Below are 22100 nucleotides of genomic sequence, written 5' to 3'. Positions count from 1 at the left end.
TTCCTCTAAAATCTATTCCTGATTATCTGTGATAGCCTAAGAAATCAGTCTTGTACAGAACTGCAAAAGAAGAGAAACCTCTCCAATTTGCTAGATTTGACTTTGGGAATGAATTATATTACATATTTGCAATTATTTATATTTACTTTATGGTAATAAGTGAAATTAATTTAAGCTACCATGTCTCTTGTGCAGACAAGAAGGGCCGGGACTAGTCTTGGAATGGGAGACTGACCTGAGCTGAAAAACTTATCAGTTGACATCTATGAAGAATATGTATAGGGAAAATCATAAATAAGGTCATATAAACTTAAATAGCTACAATTGGTCTTCTGGTAGAATCTATATAGATAAAATTAGTCAGAGAGAGTTAGGACAGCACAATAATATCTGTTTAGTTAAGATGCCAAGCATTTATATTACAACAGAGAAAAAGGTTGCAACTTAAAAACCCAAATTGTCTTAAACTCTTATGAGCTAATTATTAGTATGGGTCTATTTAGCAAATAACTTCCCAGATATTTACAGACTGATGCAAAAGGCCTTTTGCAAATGGGCCACAAAACAGGTGCTCCACAAAGGATCCAAGAGTTGTGGCATCACCATTAGCCATTTCATAAACTCTTTAGTATTGAATATTGTCCTCATCAGCAGATGTATCTCCTAGAAGACATTACGTATCTGAGTATGTGATCTCTGGTTTCGATTGTATATATTCCCTCTTATCTTTATGATTTTAAAACTAAATGAAGTACTTCCCTGGTGGTGCAGTGGTTAAGAATCGCCTGCCAATGCAGGGGACACAGGACACAGGTTCAATCCCTGGTCCGGAAAGATCCCACATGCTGCGGAACAACTAAGCCCGTGCACCACAACTACTGAGCCTGTGCTCTAGAGCCCGCAAGCCACAACTACTGAGCCTGTGTGCCGCAACTACTGAGGCCCACGCGCCTGGAGTCCGTGTTCCGCAGCAAGAGAAGCCATGGCGATGAGAAGCCCGCGCACCACAAAGAAGAGTAACCCCCGCTCACAGCAACTAGAGAAAGCCCGCACGTAGCAGCGAAGACCCAATGCAGCCAAAAATAAATAAATAAATTTATTTTAAAAACCCAAAAAGCAAAAAACTAAATGAAGCCTTGGAGAGGGTTCATGTCAAAGATCCCTCTAGCTCAAGTCGCCACTGTCTCAAGTTATTTTATTTATACTACGAATGATGACTTTCAGCATCACAGATATAGAAAAGTAAAACCAAGCAGCAAAGGCCAGGCTATTGTAGAACTGAGGGTGGAGAGTTATCAATGCTGTTACCATTTAACAAAAGAATTTAGATGGCTGCCCCTTAGCAGTGGTAGATCAAGGCATTCCTTCACCCAGATGTGCACTTCTCCAGTTGTAGGAAGCTTTTTACCTGTAACAGAAAAAAGAGAGAGAAAATGAAATTCCACTGCCATTCCTCTCTTGGCAGTACTGCATCCAAAGATGCCAACCTAAAAATGGTCTGACATAGCGATGCTAGCTAGTGTTTGATCATATGATCCTAATTGATTATATCTGTTCTTAACTATATCTTTCATAGTCTGGCTGTACTGAGCTCAGATAGCTCTATGAAAATAATTGATTCCAAGTACAGAGTATTACATCATTCTTTTTGGGTTTTGCTTGGCTCAATGAGATCAATTATAGATATTAGGTATGTGAATCATCCATTTACAGTTATATTCAAAACTACTCAGTGAAATGCATATACCTTTCAAATATTAATACCAATATCAATCGGTGCTGATAGGAGGCATTTTAAACATATTTGAGTATAGAGTAAACGAAACAGGTACTGGTTAAGGTATAGTCACTCTTCTTGTTAAAAGTAGTTACAAATTTTATAGGACTATTGTATAGACACACATAACAGCCAGTATTATGGACAGGGAATTACTGAGAAGTTGGCTTAGTCTGAAGTTGTTGTCTAGGTTGGGTGCACATGGGTGGAGGAATACTACCGTATATTTCTGGATGGGTGGGCCCAATCAGTCAACCAACCAGTATTTAATGAGCATCTATTATGTGCTCAGCCCTATGCTAGGAACGTCATTGGACATACAAGGAATACAGGAAATCTATGTCCTTGGGAGATGTTTACAGTTAAGCTAGAGAGAGAAAATCAATAAAAACTATAAAAATGTAATATAAGAATGAAATGCAAAGTTATTACTGTAATGTTCTAGAAGATGATGTGATCAGTGAGAGTAAAAACATTCAGGAAAAGCTTTAGGGAGGAGATGGGACTTCATCTAAGACTTGGATAGGCTACTGAAAGCACCTGAGTTTGCAACCCCTGATTTCAGTCCTAACATTCATATAGATGCTTAAGGAGGACAACTTGGGGAAATGTGTGGGAAATGAGAGGGGGGTTAGCACACATTTCCTGACAGTCTCTTGCTCCTTAACTGTGCTGGAGAACTGAGGCCTTAACATGAAGGATGCAATTAAAAATTGTGAAGAAAAAGCTTTCTCCCCTAATGAGACCTTGAGAGTAGAGGGCAAATGAGCTCTAATTTCTTAGGGGCTTCATATGAATTCTCCCAGTTCCCACCTATGGGGGAAAAAAACACACCAGTTCCATTTGTATCACAGCACTATACAGGAAAGGCCATTCACGCTGTGGAGATACAAACTTTTGGGAGAGTGAGGTAAAAGTTAAAACAAGGGCTGTAAGCTGGTCTGAAAAAAAAAAAATGAGAATTTTTCTCATAGAAACAGAAAATAGAATGGTGGTTACCAGGAAGGGGAACCTGGAGGGAAGGGGAAGAAGGGAATTGTGGTTTAATGGGTATAGAGTTTCAGATATACAAGATGAAAAAGTCCAGAGATCTGCTTCTCAACATTGTAAATATACTTAACACTACTAATGGTACACTTAAAAACGGTCAAGAAAAATTTTATGTTATGTGTTTTTACCACAATAAAAAAAAGAAAATTTTGTAGTTTACAACTGTGGATTGACTCATTCGGTCTATACGATTACTAAATTAGTAAGTTTATTTAGGGCTTCACCTTTGAAAAAATCATAGAACTCAAAGAAATCCTTGAAGAGGGGAGACATAAGGTTAAGGACATAAATCTGGACAGAAAATCACTACATACCAGGCATTGGCTCTGGGACATACTGGAGAGCTAACTTCATTTCACCTCTGTTTTCTGCTTCAAAGGCAACTGGTGCTGTCTGGAAAATGAAGGAATGTCAGCAGGTATGAGACACAAACCATTTACCCTGTTTGTTGGTGCTCTGTTATGGGACCATATCTGCCTCATTTCTCGGATTAGGTATCACTCATGAGTGCCCTGGATTAAAATTTCCCTCCTCATCAGAGCTAGACTGTTGCTTTTATATTGTGTATCTTTGTGGGGTACCCAGAAAACATTTCAAGGCCTTTAGTTCAGAGAAATCAGAATGGCTTTCTTGGAGGCAGGAGAGGTGTTCTGGGATTCTTTGGTTTTTATAGAAACACATACATTTTTTCAGTCATTCAGCCAGCACATAAAACAACTTATTTGTATTCTCTTTCTTTGAAGGAGTAAGAAGAGTGGGGGTGGGGGCAGGGCGGGGAGGAACCAATATTACATTTTCAAAGCTGCATTAACCTAATTATTTTAGACCAAACGAGGAGATGCCTGTAATAATAACAAAGACTGAACAATAATTTTAAAACATATCTATTATAAGAGAGAGAGAGTTCTACTTTCAAATTCTGGTCTTTTAGAGCCTTATTTCCAAAACATGGCTACATGTCAGAAACATAAGGGAAGTTAGTTAAAAATGAGATGCTTTTGACAACTGAGGAATTCTCATCCAGCAAGTCATGGGTAGACCTAGAAATAAGTGCTTCAGGTGATTCTGATGTGATATTTTGGAACCGTTTCTTAAGTGGAACTGTTTTATTGTGTAGATACTCAATAATAGTTCGTATTAATTGTGTGTATCACTTGCAGCTATGATGGACTAGCTGGGATCACACCAACCCTCCCGATGAGGATAAAAAAAAAAAAAACTGGATTAAAAGAATCTATCTGAAGGTGATGAAGAATTATTTCGTTAGACAGGACTCAAATGGACAAGATGTTGGAGCCTGACATTCTCTGCTTTCCACTTTGAGGCATTAGCTGATTTTCGAGTAGTGCCAACTGAGAGCACAACAAGCCTAGCAGAAAGAGACTCAGAAGCTGAGCAGGGCTTCTCACAGTGCTGGGGAGGCAAAAACTGGCCAGCTAAGGAGAGATGGTCTCAGAAAATACTCTAGACCAGTAGTTCTCAAAGTATGGTCTCCAGGCCGGCAGCATCAGCAATGCCTGGGAATTTGTTAGAAATGCATATTCTTGGGCCAGATCTTACCAAAACAGAAATCCTCGGAACAGGGCCAGAAATCTATGATTTAATAAGTCCTTCAGGTGAATTGGATACATGCTAAAATTTGAGTACTACCTAGGTTTTCAGTTGCAACCCATGAAAGACCACAGTCTAGGAATATGGGCAAAGAAAAACTAGATCAGACCATGTGGAAGCTGAACCCCAGCTTCTAGTCATTACCAGACTAGATTAAGGCGATGTGTCCCTACTCTGTGTGTCAGATGCAAAAGTAAACCCTCTCAAATTATCCCCAGAATTTTTTATATGCAATGTCCAGCACACAATAAAAAATGAACAGGCATATCAGAACAAAGGACCAAATGACCAAACTAAGATAAAAAATTAGATAAGAGGGACTCACAAACGTTTAAGATATTGGAGTTTTCAGATACACACTTTAAATAACTTTGATCAATAAATTCATAAAGATAATGTGAAGATGGAGAATTTTAGCAGAGAAATGGAATCTATAAAAAAGAATGAAGTGAAAATGTAAATCTGAAAAGTATAATTGAGGACCTGTAGCTGGGTGTAACAGCAGATTAGACACAGCAGATAAGAAAATTATTGAACTAAAAGATAGGTTAGCCAAAAATAGCCAGCCCAAAGAATAGAGAGGAGAAAAAAAAAGAATAGAAAATATAGAAAAGAGCATAAGAAACATATGGGACAGAGTGAAAAGACATAATGATCCCAAACTATGGGTAAGCATTCTGAATGAAAACGCAATTATACAGCAGCTCTCTCCTGTATCCTAGGCCCCAAACCAACCAACCAACAAACCAAACAAAAAACTCTGCACTTACCTTCCGCTTTAGAGGGTACCACTTCAATTGTTTATTCTGTTTGTTATCCCAGTCCCAAGTTTCCAAATCAAGTTCCACTTCCCCTAGAAAACTATTGCGCTTAAATGTATCTCGATGCCAAACAGACAGGTTCAGTTTCTGTGTCTTTAAGATTTGCCTGTCGATTTTATACTGCAGTTCAAAGAAGGAAATTAAAGTGGTAAATAATATTATTTTATGCCAAAGTTATGACATAGAGATGAAGAAAAAATTCATCTGTGTAGATCAGATTTTCTCATCTGTTAGGTTTCAAGTCTCAAGAATATTGCAAAGTCATCTTATTCTAAGTGTCTTGTTTCAAAGAGCTCAAATTCATCTTTCACAAAAGCTCATTTTTCTTTCCCCCTCTGGAAAAGCAAATGATGGCTCAAATATCATAGCCGGTAATAGCTCTCTAAAAACAAAAGCCAATTATTCAATTTTTACTGGATGTTTTTAGTTCTAACTAGATATAACATAAATCAAATTCAGTCTAAAAATACAAATGAAGTTTAATCCAATGGTCTGTTTTCTACCTAAGGACAAAGTATTTTTTTCAGTAGACTTTATTTTTTAGAGCAGTTCTAGATTCACACAAAATTGAAAGTACAGAAGATTTCCCATATATCACCTGTCCCATATACATACAACCTCTCCCACCATTATCTTGCAAGGACAAGATATTTTTCAACCTGTTTTTTTTGGCATGCTAATAGTTTTAATCTAAAATGTAGTCAATCCTTGATTATATATAATCATGGAAGGGATAATAGTCTTTCTAATCTAAAAATAATCTCTATTTGGCTTTATGATATACTACCTGACTGTCCATTTTGGTTGTAGCAGACTTGCCTTTCTCTGAGTTTACCATTTAAACTAGCTGGCTTTTCCTGAGTATAGGGTTGAAGTAGCTGACCTAGAAATAGCTAGGGTTCTGAAGTATATCATAGTCAAGTCATAATTAAAAACTTGCTACAGAAAATTCACCCATGGATGACTGAGGGTTAATTTAATGTTGCTCCTTTTCTCAGAGGATAACCAAATACTTGGACAGAATTTTCAGAAAGAGGGAATGAATAATCCTTCTCATATTTGTAGTTTTAAATAATCTGTTACTCATGACTAAGGCAGCATAATAAAGTTTGAAGGAAAAAGGAATATGGGCATTTGAGCCAGGTATATTCTTCATTAACCTATCCATCCATCTATCCTTCCATCTATAAACATTTTTTAAGTACCTATACCAGACACTGTGCTAAGAGCCAGCATTTACTAAGTGTTTAATGCATACTAATTACTTCATACATATTGGTAGGTAGGTACTATTCTTGTCTCCCTTTTGTAGATCTGAAGTGTAGATGGGTTAAATCATTTGTGTAAGGGTATGCAGTTTACAAGCAACACAGAGTTGGTCCCTGCCCTCATGGAACTTACAATTAAACCAGTAGTTAAAGTGCGGAATGTTAACACAGCCTATTGTAAAACAAGGAGACTGAGGCAGCAGACAGCAGGGAAACTTAGGGGTTAAGGACAGCTTCTCATAGGAAGAGGCATTTCAGGCTGTGGGAAGTAGTTATGGACAGAATGTGGGGAAGAATATCCCAGTCTGAAGGAACAGAAAGTCCCAGCAGTGTGAGAAAATGTAGTTCCTCCAAAGAACAGAAAGGAATCAGGGTGACCTGAAGAAAGACTATGAAAGTGGAATGATGAAGTTGGAGCTCAGGTTATCAAGGGAGCGGTATGCGTGTTAGGATGGGTGTACTTGACCCTAAGAATAATGGGAATCCTCAAATATTTTAAGCAAAGAAATAACATGATCAGAATTAGGCTTTTATAAGATTGTTTTGGCAGCAATGCTCAACTTTATCAGCTGTGTATCCTTGAGCAAGTTCCTTTATTTCTCTAAGCTTCATTTGCCTCATCTGTGAGACGCAGATAATACTATCCCCCTGGCAGGGTATGGAGGACATGCATGAGATAATGCATACAACAGTCATGGTGTATCATCTCATACAAAGCAGATTCTCAGAAAATGGTTATTCATTTCCTTCTCTCTTGGTGACTGACTTCCTCTGTAGAGACACTACCCAAGATGACATGGCCTTTTAAATGCATAGGTCACCATTTAGGATTTTCCTAGATAGAGAGGTCATAGATACCCGCAGTATCTCATTATACACAGGATTCAACGTTTTCTTCACTACAAGCGTTTTCTTCTTGCCCATTTTGCCCTTGTCTGGTAACAGATAAGTCTTTACATATCTATAAAGAGAATTGAACAGACAAGAAGGTCAGAGAAAATAAAAGTGATGTGTCTAACCTCAATTTTAAAAAATGCACTGGAAATTGATAGAAATAATTATTTCATGACACTAGGAAAAGCAGTATGTAATAAATGCTCTCACCAACACCTTTACGCTTAAGCTTTTAAAGTGATTTCAGTGGAATTGATAATTTTATATTGTTTTGAAGATTTTTAAGGGAAATTTCCTGAATTCCTTTCTTCCTTTGACCTTAACTAATGTGGGGCAGGGGGAAGACGACAGACCTCTAACGAGATGCTTAATTCTATTGGCTAGTTTCCTATTAAGAAAAGGCTTTGATGCTTGCAGAATTTAAAAAGTTTTTGTGACTGTCTTTTGAAAAAAAATAATCTGGTACATACCTAATCAAGCCATATGAATGTTAAAAAAAAAAAGAAGAAAAAGAAAAAAAACAACAAAAAGGCTATTAAGCCCAGTTCCTTTTAGGATTGGGCTTATGCTAGCAAAATAATTAAGAATCAGACTTCTGCATAGGGATAAGTAGGGAATACCATTCAACTTTGTAACTAAACTGAAATGCAGTTAAACCTGTGATTTCAAAGATGAGTTGGTAATTCCCCCTAAAGTTCTATAGAATATAATTTAAATATGGAAACTACCTTATTCTAGAATCTTAACTATTTCTGCACCGCAGAGCATTATAAAGTACGTCCCACGTGTCCCTAATCTTAGAGAAAGTTTGAAAGTGTGTGGAGAGAGACTGGGGCTCAATCCATCATTCCTCATTTTGCTGCTGAATTTATGTAAACAGTCGCTTATCTTCTCTGTCCCTTGTTTCCTTATCTGTAAAAAGAAGGAATCAGGACAAAATGACCTCAAAGGTCCCTTCCAACTTGAAACGTTTTGTGCTTCTCTGATATTTTTATAATTTAGTAGGTTTGGCATATGAATCTATAAAGTAAACAGCATTTCCCCCCAACTTTTTTTCCCAAACGTTCCTTTTAATACAGTCACACACATACCCTCCCTTCAATTACTTTCTTTCCTTCCCAATTTCTATAAGATTAAGAGTAACTAAGAGAAAATAGTGACTCCAAAATGTACTTACGGGTCCGAACGCTGTTTTTTAATATCTGCTGCTGCTAAGTCTTTACACTGGGCCACAAACACATGCAACTCCTTCAGTGAGTCCACATAGTCGATTGCAAACTGAATATTTCCCTTCACTTCCAGATTGCCAAAGTCTCCACTATAAACACTCATCACACTGCCGCTCACCTGAAAGCGTCGGAAACACGCAGTGTTTGTCTCTGTCTCATTCTTGAACCCAACACAAGGATCATGGATATAATCTTTGCTTGCCATTATTTCTCTAGTTTGCACATAAAAGCAGTTAATTTAATATGGCATCAAAAAAGCATACCAACACAGACAACTTGACATGATATACATGACATGATGACTAGTGTTTAACAAAAATTGCCTCTAAGAGACATAGATGAAAAGTGAAATGCAAAGTTTTTTAGATGCTGACTCATTTCAAAGCAGGGTGATTTTATGGTAGGGGGCATTCAGAGTTCCATTTTTAGGCATGCTTAGAGTTTAAAGTGTTAAAGAAAGAGGATGTGAGAAACCTCAGGCACACAAATCACAGTGACACATTGCTCTATCAAATTTCCAAGGCACTAAAAAGGAATTTTACTATGTTACCCATCCGCTGAACCTAAGAAAATGCTTACTGAGCCATACACTTTTAGAGGTCAGGAAGGGCAGAAAATGGATGATTGATGAAGGAAGTTTAAAGCCTTCCCAAGGCCATATATTTGATTGTCATCAGCAGAAATTCAATTTAAATAGATTTTTTTACAAAGCAAGGCTAGTAAGAATTTAAGCACAGATCTATCATTTGTTTAGCATACCTGGTGAGATATGTGCATGTGTATATATATCAGAGATATTTGGATAAGTGTCTGCGGACATATTTACGTATATATTTCTACACACATCTTACATGCACACACAAAACTACCTCACTTTATGAAAGTTCTGTGTAAAGTCAAATTCTCTAAATCAAATCTGAGCAACTACACTTAGGGAGCTTTCTTTTGAAAACTCCATTCTGAATCCCTCTATGGGGCAAAGAATCGCCTCTCCTATTCTTTTATGTGAATCAGTACTTTCATTCATCACAATAAAAGTCTTGCTAAAAGACACGTACAATTCTATACCTGCACACAGTATATAAAAGCATATCAGATATAAGCATACTTTGTGGTAGTTACCCCATTTGTTGCACAGAAAAATTTAGTGGTTCATTTTGTTGGTAATTTAGGTTTATTTTTTAAGTACTTACATCCAAAAAGCCATATTTATTTATTTTGGATATGAATTCTCTTGTGATTAAAACAGAGAAAAAGGAAGATTTGGCTAGCCAGAAGCCAACTGTGGGTTAGAGAAAAAGCTCTCATGCCCCTGGAATCTGAGAAATACAACAAAAGGCCCTTTTACAGTAGCAGGAGCACGGTGGAGCAAGGTTCGCAGAAGCAGAGGGATATTAACATGAAGCCTTTGTTTACATACAGAAGACAAGGACGTCATGCCAGAGGAGCTGCTAAGATTGGTTAAAGAGCTCAGGCTCTTCTTGTGTCTGCTGAGCTGGTAACTGCCTTCTGATGTTGTATCTGTTTCTCTGTCATCATTCTACAAAACATCATACAATACATACAAAATTTAAATTCAGAATGAGTCAAGATCAAAATCTGTTTAGATAAAGATAATATCTTGGTATCCCACTGATCTATGACATTTTCCAAGGTCAAAGTGCTAACTGCCAAGGAATGGTATTCAAGACGGGGTGGGTGGTCTGCCTTGGACCTCATCGTAGGAGGAGAGCAGTGGTTAGGTACTGAAATAACAAAGCGATTTGTTTCACCTACAAGGTGGCCCCAAGGTGCATTCTCTTAATATTATACATTTATATTGCTTGGAAAACTTTGTTGATACATATGAGAAATTAACTTTACCTAGACAATAAATGGTCTAACATTTACTATCAAATCATAAAATGTCATGTCTCATTCCTCTCGTTAACATAGGCTTTAACTTCCCTAAAAATCAATAGTGTCTCGTTTTACTTGAGACACTATTAAACTAGGGGAAACAAATGCTAATCTGATCTGTGTTTCAAGTTTTTTATACATATGTATATATGTGTGTATATATAATTTTAAACCACCTCTTAGGTATTTCTATAGTGCTATTGTGCTTATCTTTTGTGTTGCTATAGGGAAGTATACTGATTTGTACATTCTGCCCACATTAGATTTTAACAAATTAAAAAAAATAGCAACAAGATACTTATTTTAAATATGTCCCAGGAAATATTTACCTGGGTCAAGAAAGAAAAGTGACAGTAATAAATTTTATTATATTTAGATCTATAGTTTATTAGATGGTAGCTTTAAGAATTTATGCTTCAGAATGAGTTCCTTTTGGGGTTAGAGAGTTTATGGAGCAGTTCAGTGGCTCCTGGGGTTAGGGAAACACCTTTATGGAGGAGTGATTAGTTCATGCCAACATATTCCAGGGCCCATGCAATTACATGTCAATGTAACAGATGCCAATCCTAACGCAGATTAAGAAAAGGGTTAAAAAATTATGATTTATATGGATGAGAAAAGAATCCTTCCTCAAGGGTGAAAAAAAATCCATACATTTTTCATGTCTCTATTATCATACTCCCTTCCCACATGCTTACAGACCATTTCCCCCTATCATAGCCGTAATACATTCTACCTGGTACATCAGATCATTAGTGATTATTGGAAGGATAGGACCTTGTCTTGATGACCTGGAACACTGATTTTCATAAAGTTGGTACTCAACAAATGTGACTGACACTAAGCCTCAAAGGGACAGTAGACAAAGAAGCAATGTCTGATTTCATCCCACTTCCTTTAACATTCAGTCCAACCCCAGGTACTTTGAAAGGTAAAATGATGCAGCTTAATTTGGTATCTCTGATGTACAAACTCAAACGATTTGGACTGTCTTTTGTGTGGAGCAAGTGAGGCAGCAGGTTAAAACTGAAGGGAGGAGAAAAATAAAAAATCAGGCCAATCAGGTATCATTGGCCTCTCAAATTATTAGATGGTTCATTCATATGACCAACAAAGACCAAAGCATATCTACAAAGGTATAAAACCATAGGAACTCCATGAGGTGCCTATGCTGGCTTCCAGCTAATGAGTTAGTTTCAAAGAATGAGTGATTCTTTCCAAAGGAACTGTAATGTGGGCTCTTAAGCAAATGCAAGGGCTGAATACTTGCAGATATAGTTCATCTAAGGCTCAAGAGTAGATAGAACGGTGCCCAGGCGGTGGGGGAGGAGGGATGTAATTTATATATTGTCCAGAGCTTTCCTTACACTCCATCTATTAAGAGAACACTTAAGGATGAAGCTTTTATTTCGCTATTAAAAATCAGACCAAAACTGCAAACGGGAACAGCTAACATTAAGGTACTCTGTGACAGCACTGTGCTATGTGTTTTCCCTGCACTATCTCACTGACCCCTCACAATCTAATGAGGTAGGTACTAGGAAAGCACTCAGGGAAGCTAAGGAAATTGTCCATAATCACGTAACAAATTAGTAGCATGGCCAGAACTGGGAGTGCCTAACCTCAAAGCTCAGGCTCCTAACTAGCTGGTGGCAAGAACATGGAATCTTAGTTAAGTCACAGGACCTGAGTTCAAATCCTAGATCTACTTTTTAGTAGCTGTTGGATTTGGGGAAAGTTATTTAACCTCTGTGAGGCTCTTTCTTCTTTTATAAAATGGAGAAATTTGTACCTACCACACTCTGTTTGTGAGAGCTAGACATCAGAGCGAATATCAAGTGCCTGGTACTTACTAGGTACCAAATGAATAATAGGTAATAGTCATGTTCTTACTTGAGACAGTAGGTATAGTAGTTAATAGCATGGGGGTCGGATCTGGGATCCAGTGCTGGTTTAACCCCTTTCTAGCTGAGTGAGGTTACCTTACCTCTCTTACTCTCAGTTTTCTCATCTGTAATATCTGGGGATAATGATGGTGCCCACCTCCCAGGGTTAATGGAGGATTAAATGAGATAATGTACGTAAAGTGCTTACCCCCAGTTGATATCCTTAAAGTTTGCTATGTCATTGTTACTTTACTATTTTAACATATGCTTTCAAGCTAGTCATGCCACCTAGACTTAGCTTTCACAAATCAACTGTACTCTAAACTACAGAGGAGCTCATGCCAACATTTTTCTGCTGGATTTCTTATTTTGTACCCACTTTGAAACAAAAGTCACATTCCCAAATCTATGCACTTTGACTTCACCACCAATAAGAGTTACTGTATGAGTCAAATGAGATGTGCCTTGCCTTGTTCCAGGACTAACAACACTACCTCTATTGACATGAGAGGCAAAGGTCAGTCCTGCTGACCTCTTCGGTCTCTGCTATGGCTGAATACAGACACACCAACCTTGGCATAGCAAATCCACCTATTTGGTTCCATTTTTCGGAAGGTACAAAAGACAAACTTGCCTCATCTTGGAGAAATGCTGGAACAGACTTGCTCATCCTTTTGAGTTTGTCAGGGTGGGAAAACTGATTATCAGGTCGTGAAGGCACTGTGGAAACTAAACAGTAGCATTTCCATTCAAAATTATCCTCACAGTTGTCAGACAAACATAAGGCATAAGTTGAAAACACACTTTTCTTTCGTCTATGAACAGAGATGTTTTTGTAAATTGGTTAAAGGAATAGTAGTTCACATGCACAGGACCATGAGGTAAGCAACATGCAGTTATAGAGAGAGAACTAGCAAGGAGTTGAACCAAACAGAAAACAAAAATTTAAAAACCACTAGGTTTACTGGACTGCAGGACTGGATTTGAATTATACTGAAACCTACAACCAATGTGAATTGGTTTTAGCTGATATTTTTTCACATTAGAGCTTTGAACCGCAAGATCTGTACTTTATTGGTTCATCTCCTTGAGATATATTACATTTTTAACATGCTGCAGGCTGAAAAACTATTTCATCAGATAGCAAGGATCTTTGTACACAACTCAATCATAAAAGTTTTCTGGCTATTGAGTGTCTAAAAGGAGGTTGGTTTCTTTAGTGATTGCTGGGATTACCTGTAAGAGTGTTTCGCCCTCAGAAAGTCGTGAAAGACTACAATTTCAAAACGAATTATTTTTTGAAAATAGAAATTATTTAGATACCTTTCAATTCAGAGAGTTTTCAATAGAGATATCCCAAGGCAAGTCTGAATGGTTCAATTTAAGATACTCTAAGAATTTACTATGAAAATGTAGCATATGGTTTCTTTCTGATACAGTAGGTATGTGTGTGGAAGTCACAATAAGATGATGAATTCGCTTCCTCGTTTGTGTAACTCTAGTTAGAAAACTTTCTTCTTCTTTGCCTAAGAATGACAATGTCTAAGCTTTTCTTATGGTGAATCAGAGCTTCTATATTGAATGGCTTAATATTTTTCAAGGCACTTAGAACAGTGTCTGGCACATATTAGGCCTTATGTAAATATTTGCTAAACAAATAAACATTATCTGATAGGAAATCTTTAAATTATCTTTTCAATGTGATATAAATATACTGACTTGACTTTCTCATTGAAAGAGATACCAGGAAAACAGATAAATAAAAATCAAATTGTATTTCTACATATAACTCAAAAGGCCCAAATTTAGTCCTGAGCATTAGCTAAATTCATCTTTAGTTAAAAGAAATCTAATGAAGGAAGACAGAAACTTGAACTACACATATTAAATATTTGCTCATTCACACAATAGTTCTCACCTAGCTTTAGGCTCACAAATGCATCAAAATACATTTATGGTGTCTCACAAGATGAGACCTACTTTAATTACTTCCCATTAAACAATAACACATGTGTGTGTGTATTCAGGTGACTTATACTGAAGCAGTATAAAAGTAGATCCCGCAAGGGCACAATGTAGCCCAATGAGTGTGTAAAACTTTTTTTATCATAACACTACTCCCTATTATTTTCAAAAGTATGTATCTGTTACTCAAATGTAGTCAGTTTTACACTTATTGGGCTTTAGTTATTTGTGTTTTGATCACGCTTTTCATTTTGTCTTGTGGTAAGAATACACTCTTTACTAGAGAAAAGGAATAACCCCAGCCCAGACATTAAGAGTCATCTTGGAAAATATCACAAAAAAGAGAAATTAATTTACCCAGAATTTAGCACACGATTAGCCTATTTCCCTTGACCAATAACTAAGCTAATTAGGAGGTCACATATGAAGACACAGACATACAGGCATACATTGTCTATGCCTATGTTTTGTTTTCACTCCTCAAGTTAAATGTTGAACAAAACACAGAAAGATAAACTAGGATGCCCAAACTTAAGTATTCAGTTGCCAGTTCAGAAGCAACTGGAAAAGCCTCTTTACCCAACACCCCTGAGGGACAGAAGTCTTGTTTCCTCTGCAGCAGCCGGACAGAGAACACACGCCAAGGGCTGAAGCCTGGATTGCCTTCTTTCCTAGGTGGTTCTTGAGAATTTGTCAGGTCATGTGCCAAAGCTCAGTTCCTTCATCTCTGGCAGGAGAACCTCATGAGCAAAGTTTCAGATTTCAGATGAGATGTCACAGCTTTCAAGCATCAGCATTTCTCTACCTAATGGCTCCTTCCTTTGGCTGCTCTTCTCTTTAAGAACCATCAGCACTTCAAAGACTGTTGGGAAACTTATTAAAAATTATGTGGACTCCTGAGGGCAGGTGTGTGTATCATTATCTTCAACCCTCCAGTGCCTAGGATTATGAAACCACCTCAAACAGGGACGTCAAGAAGACACACATGCATATCTGCATGCTTTGCTAGCCTCCACAAACACCTTTTTAATGCACTATTTGTACTCAAGACAATAGTCACAGTTAAGAACAGCAGTCTTAAGATTGAACAGAAAATGGTAAATAATCATTATCTTTTCTTCATGGTGGATATTAATTAGTTGATGCATATTAGCTACCACAAGTGTACATACATTTCTTTCTTTTTTTAAATTGAAATATAGTTGACATACAATATTATGTTGTGTACTAATTAATAACTTTACATTTGCATATAAAATGATCACCATAAGTCTAGCAACCATCTGTCCCTATACAAAGTTATCACAATATTATTGGCCATATTCCTTATGCTGTATATTACATCCCCACAGCTTTTTTATTTTATAACTTAACCTTTTAAGGTTAAGTTATAAAATAAACTTAACCTTTTCCCACCCACCATGCCCCCCAGCAACCATCCGTTTGTTCTCTATATCTTTGAGTTTGCGTTTTGTTTTGTATTTTTAGATTCCACATATAAGTGAGATCATATGGTATTTGTCTTTCTCTGACTTATTTCACTTAGCATAATACCCCCTAGATCCAACTATGTTGTCACATACATTTACGACTTGAGATTCAGATGTTCACTTGCTTTATATTGAACTATACTAGAGTTTAGTTTTGAACCTCAGAGCTTAAACCCTGTGCATTATAAAATTTGCTCCTATAGATAATGTAGAGAGGCATATATAACCATACTACATACTAATCGTCAAAGTACAGTTCTTTCTTAGGTCCAGATACATTATAAATTGCTTCATGTCTATAGCCTTGCGTAAAGGCCATAAGAGATCCAGTACTCCAGACCATACTGCAACATAAAAGCCAAGTGATATTAGAAGGTGCCAACTTCATTTTAAGTAAAGATTCAAAAAGCAGAGAGACTGGCAATAAAGTATAACAGTACTGAGCAATAACGTGTGTATGTATAATACATATACATATGTATACATAAAAATTCTAAATATATATAACTATCCCTCAGTGGAATCATGAATTAATCTTTCAACACAGATAGTAGTAAAATATTTTTAATAAAACCCTTGTCAGAATGAAATAGTTTTGTAAGCTGCAAGAGTTTAGTATAATAATAAATGCTACATTAATGAGGTTAGTTATTTCAGCACATTTAACACCATGTAGAGCGGCAACATTCAGTCATTTGTGAGAAAGATCCTGCTACTCACTTCCTGGAATGCATTCATTTGTATCTGGTTCCTGATCTGCTTTTTGATCTACTCAGAAGAGCAACATTGAGAATAAATACCATTTTAACAGAAAGATGAAAGAGACACGAAAATAAAGCTCAAATGTCAGTTTCACTACTAAGACTGCAGAATACATCTGACAGTTTTTCAGCTTGCTTTCCTCCATTCCCCAGTGCAATTCTTCATTAGCCTCTTTGAGGTCTCCTGTTCAAGTAAATATCCAACATCCAGCACAGGAGATGTGCAGTGTCTTTCCTCTCACTCAATAAGCCACAGCATGGAAAATGGAACGAGCACTGTACTAGGAGTGGTGAAGCTGAGATGCCCGTCCCCACCCTCCCACTGACTGACTAGCTACAAGAGCTTAGACAGATCACCTAATTTCTCTGAGCTTTTCTCATCTGTAAAATGCAGATAAAAATCACTGCCCCACCTACTTCAGTGAGGAGGTTGTAAACATAAAATGAGAAAGACAAAATGATTACATAAAAGTAAGGAATGACCTTTGAAGAGCTCTGTTGCTGCATTTTACATGAGAAAGCTCAGTTAATATACATTTTTATCATTATAGTGCAGGCAACTTAGAAAACAAAATTCTAGCATACAAGTATAAATTATATTTATGTTTGCATAAATGCTGAACCATAAAAATCAGACTCATTTCCATCCCTCCCACCACTATTACCCTATTCATTTTATAACTGAACCAAGTAACACCTGATCCATTGACAAGCTGCAAGACCTTCTGGCTCCTAAAAATTAAGAATCAATTAATTTCACCCTTGGTCTATACTTAGTTATTTACTTGAGCAGAGGCAGGATCCCCACTCTTGTTCTGGGACCCTTTCCTTTGACCTTAAATCTTTACCAGTTATACCTAGAGAGATCTAAATGCTGAGACTTGAGAATCAAATATAGGAATAACTTAACCCAGGAACCCACTCCACTCTCCCTGCCTTCACAAGGAGTTTTGCAAGTCAGAGTAGCAAAAATCTGTTCATACCCATAGAAATACAATTTCCTATTTTTAGAAACCCTCGCTTCCCAAGGGTCTCTGATGAGATCCTCACAACAGTATCACCAGCAGAAACCTTAAGAATACAAGCAGTATTAAATGCACCAAGTCAGAACCATTTTATAATAACTTAGGCACAATTCATCACATAGCAGCAAATGACGTTCTTCTATTTCTCTAACAGCTGCATCCCGGTGACTGCCCAAACCATCCCAGAACCTAATACACAGACAGACATGCAAATACATAAAGATATTTACCATCTTCAGCACTACGCACTAATTCTTCTGGCAGATTATCTACTTTTGCTTGATCTGTGCAGGAGAAATTAACAAATGGTTAAAACGACTGACCCTTGCCGAGAAAGAACAGTGAGATTGTCCCTGGAAGCCCCCGGAGTTGGAAGCAATTAGTCAAGATGCGGTGAGGGGTGCAACCAAGATGTCTTCCCCAAAATACTTTCTCTTTAGATTAGCTAGTTGAGCCAGTGCCATAGCGGGAGCTCCCATTTCAGCCCCGATGCAGCTTACATCAGCACACTGCTGCACACGGACTCCCAAGGGTTAGAGGGTTAGCTCAGAGCAAGCAATCGGCTGGCAGCAGGAGAAAGCACAGGGCTGCAACAGCCTCTTTATTCTTCTGGAAAGGGTAAGATGCTAGCCATGACTAACACCTTCTCAAACCCACGGTCATTAACAAATATTTCTGTGCGTGCATCATCATTTGTGTATGCCTCTGGGAGCCTTGCTTGGGAAGTCAACTGAAGAGATGTAACTGGGGACCAGCTGCTAAGTGGAATCTTGGCAGGCTCGTGTGAGAGTGGGTATCGGTATTTGGAAAGGAGCATGCAGGAATACCCGTCAGCTGATGGTGTTTTTTATTTTAACTCTATGCATTCCTGAGTACTTTAAAGCTGCACCATGGAAATAGCCACATGCTTCTTAGGCAAGAGGTCTGCCAAATTGGACAATTGTTGCTGAGTTTTGGGGGTTTTTTTTTTCCCCTCAGGGCCCATCACTAACATCAGGAAGAACAATCAGGGCTGTCCAACAAAGGACTGGACTCGCCTTCTCTGGAAGCATTCAGGCGGATGTGGGGGGTTGGCCACCTGTTAAGGGGGCTTTAGAGGGAATTCCTGCACTGGGGGGAGTTTGGAATGGGTGACCTTCAAGGTCCCTTCCAACCCTGAGATTCCAAGATCTTTGGTAGGGTGAGGACTGCATTCCAAACTGGGACTCTATTGCCCCCAGAGCCCTGAAAATCTCTGAATTTTAAGAATTGTTTAGTGGCATAGTTTTTTAAAATCTGAGTTTTCAGTCTCAATTGCAGATGCGTAAAAATATTCTAAACATGACAATGGTCAATTTTAATCATATGAGTTTGGCAGTGGTTAACTTGCACTCAGTAAATTTTCGCATGACCATCTGTAATCCGAGGGGTGCATTTTAGCTTAAAAATATTAAGAACAAACTCCCAAGAAGTCACAATCTCTAAGGCCCTATATACATTATGCTGTATGTTAGTACTCTAGAAATCCTTCACCAGTTAAAGCAGCAGCCAGTGGGGAATAGTGTGCCTGAAGTGTTGCATGTCAGATAGCCTTTGGGCTTATAATTCCACTATCCAAAAGAAATGCATGAAAAGGGATAAAAGAAGAAGCGAAGTCCTTGAAGCCAGGGACTAATTCATCTCTATATCATGCAAAAATTCATCAGCCATCCAACACTGTCATATGTAACACGGTCTCTTCATAAATGCTCTTGTTAATAGCCTGTTGATTTTGAGTCCCAGCTCTGCTGTATGATAGGAAGCAAACTACTTTACCTCTGTGAACTTCACTTTCCTCATCTGTAAAATGGGAGTAACAATCTGTCCCTCACAGGGTTGCCTATGCCAGTTAAACGGGAAAATGCATGTAAAACACTTAGCCAAGTCCTGGCACACAGTGTTCAATCAATGTTAGCTATTACCACGAGAACCACTAGCTACCACAGTCTTTTAAAACTCACTGTACTTGAATAAACACTCAAACTGGGATTCTTCAAGGAAACCTAGTATTCTAGTAACCAAACCTCACGCGTTATTTTAAAAGCAAAGTTCCAGCCACTTTAGGCTGAGCCTGTTCAGCTCACTTGGGAAAAGTTATTCTCATCTGTTAACCCCCCTTTAGGGTTTTCAGTGCACAACAGCATGCAGTGAGGCCACAGAAGAGCACATACGCATTTTTAAGCTGAGATGGGGGCATGAACAGTGGGGCAAACTTTATTCTCACTTGATGAATCTGATGCAACATCTTCTAGACTTTTGGAAGGCATTTTCCTAGCAGCACTCCTTTCCAAAGTTTTCAAAACAGGACTGGGTTCTTCTCCTGAACCTGTTGCAAGACAAAACCGATGAATACTGCACAAAAGAAAAAAGAAAACAACCAAACTCTTAATAATCAACGGACACTGAAATGGTAGGTTGAAAGGAGGCATTATGCCGTAAGCCTCGATACTTTTATTCACGCTATGAAGCACTCCAACAGAAGAAAATAAAATTTCTCCACTAAAGAATATTAGTATATTCTTTAACTAACTTTCCTGGTCAAGAAATATTTGTAAGCATAAATGATACAGAAACAAGATTAACAAGATTCCCACATTAATAGAAACGTGCTCTCTTAGTCTTTTACACCTCTATTTTAGGCACATGACTTGTTCTGTGCCAGACTTTGAATCTTTCCCCTTCACTTCTAGCTTTTGAAGACAGCCACAAAATGGTTTTACGAGCATTAAAATAATTAGCTGAAAACCATAGAAGGCAGGATTCAGATGTTTTAACATCTGTGTATAATTGGGTACACAGATGGGTGAATTCTCCAGATCAACAAATGTAGGCTTTTTGGGTTTCATGAACTGGTGAAATTTCCAACAAAATGTTGGGTAATGACATGAGGTAGTCAACTTTTTATTTTACTAAGGCATTTGTGTGTGTGTGGGGGGGGGAGGTCTCTATTATCTACTAATGCCTTTATTTTATAAAAGGAAAGGCATTTTAGGACCACAAGGGAAAAAAAAAGGAAGAAAAAGCGCATAACCGGAGAATAAGAACAGTTCTTTAAATACATCTAATTTTATAAAAGTTTTTCTCTAGATAGTCCTTAATTGTTCCATTTTGACAGTGGAAACTCCATCATGGATAAGCCCTGGTCTGAGTACTCTCATTCATCACTGTTGTAGTCTCAGTGACTAGAACAGTGGCTGGCAACAGGCACTTCGAAAATGTTTGCTAAATCAACGAATGATTCCATTAATGAGTCGATGAATTTGGGAACTACTTCTCTAGACAATACTTTCCTGAAATGCATCCCAGTTCTGCCCAATGTTAATAGGCATTCTCCAGTAAATGGATCCTAAGATGAATTAGATTTGGGACGCTCTGTGTTCAAACTTAAATGGTTTCTTACTGCAGACCTTCTCAGTGACTTTAATATGCTTTAGTGTACTAATCATGTGCACGATCTCCCAGCATTCCCTCCCCCTTTTTAAAGGAACATACTGAGGTATTGGTTGGTTAAGAGCTCAGCCACAAGTCAAACATGTTAGGCTGCTCATCAAAATTATGGTGCCTTGTTGTCAGGTTCTTCCCTACTCTCACTCCACCCCCACCCATTTATTTAAAAAATAATAATTTAGGTTAGAAGATACAAAACTATGTACTATTTTATACCTCCTACTTGGCTTATAATTTTAAAATATCTTCTCTGGGCTCTGTCTGTCTGGGTGGTTATTTATATTGATTATTTCTTTTTTAGATAGGCTTTTTTGCTGTTCAATCAGTTATGCTGGTATACTTTAACACAGCCATATACATTAAGCAATAGTCTGTAAAGTAAGTGCAAATTTACAAGCCCTTCACCTCCTATAGGTCAATTTGGCCTAGTAACTCATGGGGTAGCTTAGTAAAAGTCTACTTCAACAAGTTTAAGATGTTGCCTTAACACTCTTGCATATGTCTGGTTTGAGAGACTGGTATTTCATTTTCCTTTTCTCACCAGTTATAAATGTTAAAGGGGCTTCAGCTTGATTACTTAGGATTAAAGGTGGATTCTTTGGTCAGTTTTCAATAATAGGCCCTACAGCTACTTGCAAAGGAGCCCAAACCTCACAAATCAGCCACTCAGTAAAGCTCATTTGTTCTCATTGAGACTGAAGGGAGCCAGAAAATGACAAATTCTATTAATTTTCTACTAAGGAAGGTGATCAACATTAGTCGTTGTGCAATTTTGGTTAAAATGTTCCAGCCAGAGAGCATCCTTTATCGTTTCATCATTCTAATCAGCTAACTTCTAATCCCTATTTGTTCCTGGGTTTCTCTCCCAAAATAGCCAGGTTGCTCAGAATAGCAAACTGAGACAAGCCCTATCTTTTATAGCCTGGCAGAAACCAGAAGCCCAAGTCCACTTAGGTGAA

General features: G+C 37.8%; 1 protein-coding gene across 14 annotated transcripts in view; it reads right to left on the bottom strand.

Annotated features, from left to right (window-relative positions):
- The window catches only part of SYTL2 (synaptotagmin like 2), a 104716-nt gene that overhangs the window by 8758 nt on the left and 73858 nt on the right, over positions 1-22100 (bottom strand). For 7 of the 14 annotated variants that reach the window (XR_003791374.1, XR_003791375.1, XR_003791376.1 and 4 more), the window contains 10 exons: positions 19919-20020; positions 17907-17960; positions 16611-16658; positions 13070-13164; positions 10071-10190; positions 8599-8768; positions 7386-7488; positions 5209-5379; positions 3142-3220; positions 1309-1408 (listed from right to left, as the gene is read on the bottom strand). Coding sequence is in view for 11 of the 14 variants with exons in the window: in XM_029207321.1 (XP_029063154.1) it covers positions 1309-1408; positions 3142-3220; positions 5209-5379; positions 7386-7488; positions 8599-8768; positions 10071-10190; positions 13070-13164; positions 16611-16658; positions 17907-17960; positions 19919-20020 (1042 nt within the window). In the remaining 3 variants the exon portion in view is untranslated. The other 7 variants (XM_029207320.1, XM_029207327.1, XM_029207323.1 and 4 more) reach the window with 5 other exon arrangements.

This window comes from Monodon monoceros, unplaced genomic scaffold (assembly GCF_005190385.1).
Source record: "Monodon monoceros isolate NGI ecotype Baffin Bay Population unplaced genomic scaffold, NGI_Narwhal_1 Super_Scaffold_7, whole genome shotgun sequence".
NCBI lineage: Eukaryota > Metazoa > Chordata > Mammalia > Artiodactyla > Monodontidae > Monodon > Monodon monoceros.
This window is presented reverse-complemented; position numbering and strand designations above follow the sequence as displayed.